This window comes from Limulus polyphemus, unplaced genomic scaffold (assembly GCF_000517525.1).
Source record: "Limulus polyphemus unplaced genomic scaffold, Limulus_polyphemus-2.1.2 Scaffold14, whole genome shotgun sequence".
Classification (NCBI taxonomy): Eukaryota; Metazoa; Arthropoda; class Merostomata; order Xiphosura; family Limulidae; genus Limulus; species Limulus polyphemus.
In genome coordinates, this window is record NW_013665624.1 from 1,288,081 (window position 1) to 1,298,443 (window position 10,363).

General features: G+C 33.8%; 1 protein-coding gene across 1 annotated transcript in view; it reads left to right on the plus strand.

The window, feature by feature from the left end:
* The window catches only part of LOC106457126 (dynactin subunit 6-like), a 36,004-nt gene extending 27,080 nt beyond the window's left edge, over positions 1–8,924 (plus strand). The window contains exon 7 of the mRNA XM_013916515.2: positions 8,211–8,924. Coding sequence (XP_013771969.2) covers positions 8,211–8,303 — 93 coding nt within the window. The 3' untranslated portion in view covers positions 8,304–8,924. The remainder of the gene's footprint in view (positions 1–8,210) is intronic.
* The last annotated feature ends 1,439 nt before the right edge of the window (positions 8,925–10,363 follow it).

Genomic DNA, 10,363 nt, shown 5'->3' on the forward strand with positions numbered 1-10,363 from the left:
GTTAATATAGATGTAGATACTAGTAGGTAAGTGGGAAAGTCAAAGACAACGCTATATTTATAGTTCACCATAAAGACTAATAAAATTCCAAGTCATGAAATCATATGAACTGTCCAAGTAGTTTTAATTTTGAGAAACTGCATCTTTTGAGTCTATCTCAGTTTTTTTTTGTGTCTGCGTTTTAGACACATTTCACAATATGTTCTCCTGACATTGTTTCTCTATGATTTTTTTTTGTCTCTTTTGAGATTGGGTACTTGCAAGCCTCATCATATACAGGCTTTAATTTTTTTTTGTCTTGGCTTACCATCAGGTAGATTTTCTTCTTGATGTTATGTCCTTCGGATTTGTGTTAACCCTTTTCAGTTTTGTATGGCCGTATCTATTCTCCTGTGGGTAATGTTTGCCTTCCACTTCCTTTTTTAGGTGTTCTGTCTATATTTAGGAATTTTCATGGGATACCTCCTCCTTCTTTCCTCTATGTTGGGGGGTTTGCCATCTTCCATTCTTTCCTTTTGGGAACTTTTTGGGTGGGACACTGCTGTTTGGTTCCCAACCACTGCTAATAGGGACTTATGGTCAGATATCTTTCTCCAGCAGGGCTCCTCCTGTACATTTAGTGCCACATGTGGTATCTGCCCTGCTATATTAATTTTTTTTGTTTCATTATGAGATATTGTCATCTTTATTCTTTTCCAATATCCAGCAATTATTAGTCCTTTACCTGTCCTATCTACTGGTTAGAACCATTCATCTTGTATGCTTCATGCTGTCTGGGGTTCTTGATCAATCAGTCCCACCTCAATCATTTATTGAGTCTTCTCCTATATCATATATAGTCTTTGATCACACTTGGCTTTGCTATGGCCACATTACACAGTCTTATTTTCTACTTTTGGAGATGCTATTTTAAGTTATTTCACCTCGTGATTTGGTTCCAGTTTTGTGGCATGCCCCTTGGACTTGTCTGGTACCATATGTCTTTTGTGGGATGATCTGCATTTTACCCGACTTCCCTATTTGGGAGGTGATTTCACCTGCACTATTCATTGGGTGTACAGTTTTGGTTAGCTACTTCCGATTGGGATTAGTCTTCACATACTCATAAGCTCCTTCCACAGTCAGCTCGGTCTGTTTGATTTTCCTGTTCCATACCTCACATTCTCCTCTCTTTGGGGTGAGTATTTTTACACACCCCTCTATCGGGACCATCCATTGATTTTCCTTTTAATTTCTTTCCTTCCCTCTTCTTCTATATGAGTTGATAGATTTTTTATATCCCCTACAATGTCAGATTTCCCATTTTCTTCCCCTCTTTTGGATTGTTTCTCTTCTCCGATGGTTGGGGATGTGGTTCAATTTGCAGGAGGTTTAAGGACTATGGTCTCCAGGTGAACAATCTTATTCCCTTCACACCTTGGTACTTCATTCAGTTCAATGTGCTTTTAATCATTATTTCATTTCAACTATTTGATGGTGGTGGCTTCTATTACTCGCCAAGGAGACATTCTTTCTTGTTCCTTTTGTGGTAGACAGTGGATCTCCCTTTTTGAACCCTCGCACTTCATGTGCATCTTCTGGAGGGTCATATTCCCGGTTTTTGTCCTTGTTGCTCATTGCTTTTCCAGTCCTGTCACATTTTCTTCTTAGGAGTGACCTGTCAATTCTCCAAATTTTTGATGGCTGTGGGCTACTCCTCCATATGAAGTTTTTCAATTTTTTATCAATTCCCAAGTAATTCCCTTCTGTGTTTTTTGGCCTCTAGTTCATCATCCTCTTGACTGGGCTGTCGATGTATTGGGACAGAATTACATCTAGTTTCTCACGTTCGTTTTTCTCCTTCCATCAGTGTTTTTTCCTAAATGTTTGTTTATCCATGTTACTCTGGTCAGGTTTTTCTAATTGATTTCCTGGACAGCAAAAATCTGTGTTTCTCTGCTGTTTTGGCTCGATTGTTTTCTTTGTTCTGGGTTATTTTTATACCTCCATTTCGTGGCTCATGTGGTATATTCCTTTTGACCTTTCAGTTTCTTACCATCTTCCACATTTCTTCTCAATTGTTTCCAAATGACCTTGTTGGTCCAGTACATGCTTTGGGTTGCTTCATTGTTTTCAAGGTTTTCCGTTGGATCCATTTCCCACAATTTCCTTCCCTTGCTTTGTCTGTGATTTTTTTGGGGTTTGGATTGTGATTCGATTGACCTTTTGTTCCTTGTATCCTTCTTCCCATCATCGATTTCTCATGTTTTCACTCAGATCATGCACTTTTCATATTCCTTGCATATCCAAACTGTTGTCCGTTGGAGGTACTTTATCTGTTGAGCACTGGGACTACTATTCATACATTCATCTCCCATTCTTTACTTTAAGAAGCTGTTTCTTCCTTGTCGGGCTACCGTCATCCACCTGTTGCCATCCTTCACTCTTTTATGAGACTTTGATTAGGTAAGTTACCTTTTAGTATATATATATATATATATATATATCTTATTTCAGGGGCATCTCCCTCTTTTTCTTTATGGATCCCACTCTGTGGTGAGTGATGCCTATCCAGGTATACTCACGCTAGTAAAAGCTGCACTGTAAGGCCATGATGACTTAACCAATATAATTCCATGGCCACACAATGCAAACTGTAGAGATGGGGTGTTCCACAAGATCGCTTGTAGTTTTATAGAGTCACATGCATCACGTGAGTGTACTATGCTCCTATTGGTGAACAGGTGACACATGATGATTTGCATGAGAGACATGTTGGAATCATTTGATTCCGATAGGGGGGTGTGGAAGGCTTGTGGCATGTTTGCATATAGAGGGCACCAATAAATGAGAATAGCTAATCTTGTGAGTGGAGTGAAGCACCTATTGGAAATACATTTTCAGTATAGGAAAATTATAACTCCTGTTTGTACTACCACTAGCATTGGCACACTGCTTGAATGGCTTAAGAGACACTGACCAACATGAGCACCAAGATCCTTTTCTTCCATCACACTGGTAAGGTTATTGCCTTAATATCATCAGAAAAATTAAGTAATTTATTGACCATTACTTTATGCACATCATTGATGTAAATCAAAAAGAGCAAAGGACTTAACACTGAGTCCCATGTGATATTAATGCAGTTTGATTAAATTTTATTTATAACAACCCTCCGTTTTCTTCCATCCAGCTATCAGATTTGTCCCCCACACCTGTAGAGATAATTTTTTTTAACAAGTTTGGCACCTTGTCAAATGATTTGTGAAAATCAATTTACTCCAAATTCACACCCTTATCTTCATTTACATTAGTAACCACTTCAAAGAATATCAGAAGGTTTTCCCTGATAAAACCATGTTCACTATCCAACAAAATTTTAAATTTTGTTAAATAACTTTGCAACGTATCTTTTATCAGACTTTCAAAAACTTTTCTCACCACTGATGTAAGACTAATAGACCTATAATTACTGGGACAATTTTTATCACCCCCTTGAAAAGAAGAGTAATATTAGCCAGCTTCCAATCCTTTGGCACTTGCCTAATATTCAAGGACAAAAAGTAGTAAGTGGCTTGTGTACAATCCTTAAACTCCTCCAAAAAACTTGGGAAAATATTATTTGGCCCAGTAACAAGTCCAGAGTTAATGCAATCATCTTGTTCTATCCTTTTTTTCGATCTAGCAAGTGTTCTGGGTAAAGAATATTGTTTAAAATCTCCATTAGTTGAAATTGGAGAAATTAAAGAGGCCAACACTTGCAGATGAATGCGACATGTCTCTGCAATCCAATCCCAACATGGCCAATTTTGATACCAGAAAAATTGTGAAAAACACAGAATAATGGGCAAGTCCAATATTTTTGCATGTCAATGTGTGTTGACTGTAAAAAATTATCTTTATGCCAAATTCCATGTAAGTTGGTCAAAACACTTGCAAGGATAAGAAATTGATCACAATCTCTAAAATTATGGGTTTATTTAACCTTTTGACCACCCGTAAAATGAATAAAAATGGGCATATCCTACATTTTTGTATGTATATGTATGGGACCTGTAAAAAAGTACCTACAAAATTCCATGTAAATTGGCTGAAATACAGTTGAGTAATTGTCAAAAACCACTAAAGTTATGTTTTTTTTACATCTTAACCCCCTGTAATTATTTAGTATGGCTAAGTCCACCATTTTTGTTTGTTAGTGTGTGGGACTTGTAGAAAAGTATCTTTGTATCAAATCCCATATATGTTGGTCAAAATATGGCCATATAATCAATTAAAAACCATAAAATTATGCATTTTTGTGAGCTCTGATCCCCCCCCCCCCTAAAAAAAAAAGACTCAAAATGGGCAGATACAACTTTTTCACATGTCAGTGTGTTGGGCACATGAAAATATATATTTGTGCCAGTTTTCATTTTGATTGCTGTAAATATGACTGCACAGGAACCCAAAATATACATTTTTTTGGTTGTTTGGCCTTTGACCCCATAAAATCCTTAAAAAGGCCTAAATGAAAAAGGCATTTAGATGTATTGGATCAATGTATAATCTTACTGTCGAGAAATGAAGGATTGGAGGTCAATTGAAAAGCGTTTGGAAGAAGAAGAAACAATAAAAAAACAACATGTCTTTCTAAGGAGACATAGAAAAATAGAATTTATTAACCGAACCATTTCATAATCACCAGATATAAGCCATCTTTTGTCATCTTTCAAAGGCTCTAATTCTATAGTAACCTCTTGCTTATCCTTAATGTATTTAAAGAAATCCTTAATGCTAATTTTTACATTTTCAGTCAACCTTTTGTCATATGCCCTTTTCAATTCCCTGATATCCTGTTTGACCATTTTCTTTAATCTTCTATAATCCTCATAAGTCTCTTGCCTATATAAAAAAAAAAATTCTGCATTTGATCTGTATCTTCAGTTACTTCAGTTGCCAAATTCACAACAGTTAATTCTCATTGAATCCCTTCAAAATTTGGTTTTATGAATTTTGTAACCAAATTCTCATTATTGCTTATCTCCATATGCAGTAAAACTTGAAACCTAATTGAGCAAGGATCATTTGTACCCAGATGTTCCCCATTCTCCACCTTCTCAACCATTTCTATAGTAGATGTTAACAATAACCGAAAATCCACACTGTTCCTAGTAGATTTCTGACCTAAAAATATGTCTCCCTGATGGTTTGACTCTAATATTTCCCAATCTATGTGCCTGAAATTAAAATCACCCATAATTATGACCTCATTAATAGCTGAAATCTTAATATCACTGTAGTTTTCTCATTGATTTCATCATTTTCATTTAGAGGTCTGTAAAAAATTCCAACTAAAAGCCTTCTGTATTCTCTAACAGAAACCCAAATAGATTCAATATTCTTGATATTATCTTTGATATTCTAAACTTCAACAGGATAGAACTCACTTTTTGCATATAAAGCCACTCCTCTTCATCTTTTTAGTGTTTTATTCCTATTAAATAACTTAAAACTCTGATTTCAGATGAACTTCTGTCATCAAAACTGTCTGCACTTAATCACATTTAAGTCATTCCTATTATATCATTATATCTGACTGATGCTTTAAAGTCACCTGTCTTATTTCATATACTAACAATTTAGCCTAACATAAACTACTTCTGTACTTTGCTCCTACACTACAATTTTCTTATTTTTTTCTGCATTTAGTTTATAGTGGCTTTCACCTCTGTCTAGTCCTAATTAAAAGTTGCCCATCCAGTTGAGTTAATAGCTGTTGCAAAGAAGCCAGCCCCTACCCTATTTTAATGTAAACCATTTATTCCCAAAGGTTCTCTTTTAACATTGAATTGAACTCATAAGTCCATCCAGTCAGTCTACTTTTATTAACTTAAGTCTAGCATTCAGCTTTTGTGATCTAGAGCTGAATCTATGTCCATCTATAATTTCATACCCACAATTAAGTCTTGCCAGTATTCCTGACACAATTAATTTATAGCTTTTTTCTTTAAATGCCAAGTGTAGTGTGCATGTAGTTCAAATATCTAATGAAATCACACACCTGTTATTCAGTAGAGTAAAACCAGTTTGTCTCATGATGGTCTAACCTCTCCTCACATTCTGCATTAATTGGTAAGTTTTGTGCCTAGAATAAGCTTACATGTAGATAGTTTATCTGTCGATTAAAGTTGATGTATAAAATATAGTGATCATTGAGCTTCACTGAAATATTGGATTGGTTGTCGAACATGTTCTTTCCATGTTCAACTTTTGAAAGACAAGATAAGGAAACATTGTAATAGGCCTGTGCTAGGACCACACTTTTGATGGAAAATTATGCATTTTGTGTATCTGTTATGTACTTCTCAAACTTATCTAAATTTTCTATGGAAGAGTTCATGAAACAAACATTATGGTCAACTATGAAAACAGTCAATAATTTTGAGGTGTGGCTGGAAGGTAGTGAGTCTGCTAAATTCAAATTTTTGTTTATCATGTTATTAATGACACAGAAGATATGTTCAGTTTCATTGGATTGTATTTTTTGAGTTGGAGGGTTTCCTTTCCTGGATGAAACACTCTGGAATGACCTGTCATATGGTTTCAGAGCCCATTGCTGTTTAAATGCTGTACTGGATGAGTTTTTCTATTTCATTGGAGAACATTGAAGGTTCCATTCTTCAAAATATTGCATTCCTTTGTTCTGCATAATTTAACTGTTTTGCTATATGAATATTTTTGCTTGTTAAAGTATTTCCATCCATAGTGTTAATGCAGTAAAATAGTTGGGAGTTTATTATGAACCAGATATGTAAATAAATGTGAAACATATCACTTATGGTGCTTGTATCTACAGTGGCATGCCACTGCTATAGCATGTGCATATATTTTTTCCATAGTGTGATTCACCATATGTCCACATGTACAATGGATTGCTGAGCAAGTGATAAAAGTGATACTAATTCTTTATGAACTTCAGTTGTACACATTACTAATTCTGGGGATATTTATGCAAGGAAGCAGTTATTGGAAACAATATGTATGTACATATACACACACACACACATGTAAGGTATATATATATATATACACACACACACATGAAAGGTATATATATATATACACACACACACATATAAGGTATATATACATATACACACACACACACATGTAAGGTATATATATATATACACACACACACATGTAAGGTATATATATATATATACACACACACACATATATATATATGTATATACAATTTTTCAAATAAACTTTAAAATGATACCTTTTGTACTTTTGTACAAATGTTATAATTATACATTGTTATATTAGAACTTTGTTGACATGTTCACTTACTTGTGGACATGTACATCTACATGTACAATAAATAAATTGTAGGTTATATATATGTATACACACACATACATTTGTAAGGTTTTAGAGGAAAATAAAGGTATTCATTAAGTGCATTCGACCATTTGGGAAAGGGTAGGCCAGTAATGATTTTGCAGCATAAATCTCACATCAGTTTTTATATTGGGTGTTTTTTACTCATGTAAGTCTGTGATAAATGTTTACTTATAAAAGCCACTATTAATACTTGGCAGTCCTCTGCTTCCTTTTCTACATTCTAAGAAAAGAAAAGAATTGCACTGTGATCCAGTTTAAAGAAACTTGCATAAAGGTTGCTCGAAAGTAAGTGTAAAAGTACTAGAAAAACTATGTATTGTTATCATAAATCAACCCTTTGTAAGAAAGGCTGCTTCTTACAAAAATATTAAGTGCCTGAATAGTAAACTGGCTTGACAAACCTACATAGATTGCCACTCATTTACAGTTTTCCATTATAGAAGTACACCTATGTAACATATTTTGATAATGTATAAATACAACTAAATATCAAGTAAATATGTGATTAGTTAAACATTTTTAATTAGATATGTGAAATATTGTTCACAATTCATGATATTTGACATTTGTAGACATTTTATTATTTACAAACATAAACATATAGCGATGATAAATGTACGTCCTCAAAATATTTGGCTTTGTATCATGAATTATTATTTTAATGACACTATTTTAGATTATAACAAACCTTCTGTTGAAAGAATAGGTAGTAAGTTCTGCATTTGCTCTGCTGTTACTACTAAAACTATAATATATTCACATCTCTAAAACTATTTGAAAGTTAAATGGGAAAAATTAACTGTCATGACTTAAACATTTTTTTTCTTTTTGTACTTTAGCCTCAGACTCTGCAGTTAGATTTCCTTACAAAAGTTCTTCCAAATTATCACCATCTCAGGAAACCAACGAAAGTTGAAAGTAGGCAAAGTTAGAAGCTGAAAAGCTCTAGAGCTTTGAATATTGATCTGCAGAAATTATTTGAAGATGTAATCAACTACTCTGCTAAGTTTAAAAAATGTAAATTAAGTTAGGTGTGTGTGTGTGTGTATATATATATACACACACACATTTTAATGAACAAAACAGACCCTAACAAAAAGCGAAATTGAAGATGCTGCACAAATTAAAAGGATCCCCAGGGTACAGGCTATAATATGGGACATATAATGTGTTTTGGGTTTTGGAGGTGACTGCAGAAGCGAGATCCACATTGTAGTGGAAATACAATGTCTACCAGTCTTGACTTCCATTTCTCAGTCTCGTACATTGAAGAAAATAAAACAAAAAAATTCATTAAAAATATGTTTATTTGGGTCTGTTTTGTTCATTAAAATCACAGGTTTGGATTTGCTGTTTTTAACGCATTTCTTCCGTTTGATGTTAATTTTTGCTTGTTTAAGTACTAATTTTTCTATACATACATATGTATGTGTAAATATATTTATATTTATATTCACTCTGTCAGTCACTGATTTAATACCACTGCTTTTCTTGCATTTTGTATTATTAATCATACAGTTGAAGATGGATAATTAAAATATATTATGAAAACAGTAAGTTTTTTGGTCCATAATTTTAATTTAGTGTACTACAATCAATACAGAAACTTGAACCAATGAAACTTCAGATTAAGTAGAATTGAAACCCAGTCTTACCTGTTAGATGTTTGTTTGTTTGTTTTAACCTTCAATTTTCAAACACTGTTATCTTGAGATATCTCATTAAGAAATTGAGCTACAAAACTAACCATAATCATGTTTCAAGTGTCATTAATTGGTTTTTGTTAAATAATGTTATTTTACATAAAGATTTAATACATATATTCCATGAAGTTTAAGTAATGAGAGTACAGAGATTCATCTATCAAGTTTTGATTCTTATAATAAAGCAGAAAGTGGCCCATCACAAAATATTTAATAAAAAGCTGAAACATCAGTACTCTGTTAAATACTTTAGCTTTGCATAAAATAGAATTAGTTTGAAAACTAATTTTTGTAAATCTTTAGCTAGATGAAAGTAGTATTTAATGTACTTACAGTACTGCACAAAAGTGTTAGGACAAGAGAATATTTTGTCATTCTTTCCATTTTATGGGGCTAATTCTTCCATGCCATTATAGAATGTAAATTTCACCACACTAGGTAATGCTTCACTGATCCCTGTGGACAATTTAATGAGCCAGACTGAGAATACTTATCATTCTTTAGAATTCCCATATACCAAGGGCGTGTCATAAGGGTTCTGCTTGAATGAACATACTGATCAAATTTAAGGTCTGAAATAACTTTCATGGTACCCCATGCAGTGTCTTAACTATATAGAAAGAAGCTAGCATAGGGTACTGGTATATGTTAGAAGAAATCAATTTAATAGCACTCCACAAATAAACCTTGATAAAAACAGTGTTTAACACTATATATTAAGTTTTGTTGTCATGCCACAGCCCAAAAAGCATAGAGAATTCTCAGTAGAGCAGAGAGTTTGCATAAAAGCTTTATGTAATGCTGGTTGGACTCTCCAACAAATTGCTGCAGACTTGAAATGCTCTCCAAACACTGTCAAGTACACCCTAGATCGTGAGACCAACACAGGTAAATTTGAAAATAGGAAAGCAAGAGGCAGAACACCTAAACTCAATGAAACAGATGTTAAGTATCTTATTTTTTCAGCATGTGGGACAAAAGGAAGACTGCTACTGATCTCAAGCATGAGATAAACAACCATGAACCAAATGACAGAAAAGTGTCCAGATCTACAGTATCAAATAGACTCAAAAAGAATGGAATATTTGGTCATGTAGCAGTTAAAAAATCGCTTACTTCGATCTCTAAGAGACTGAAAATTGCAAAAAAAGTCCAAAAACTGGACTGTTGATGATTGATGTAGATGGAATAATGGACTGGTGCAAGTACCATCAGATACTGATCCATCATGTTATACCCAGTGCTTTGCATATTATTGGTAAGGGATTCTACTACTAAGAAGATAGTGA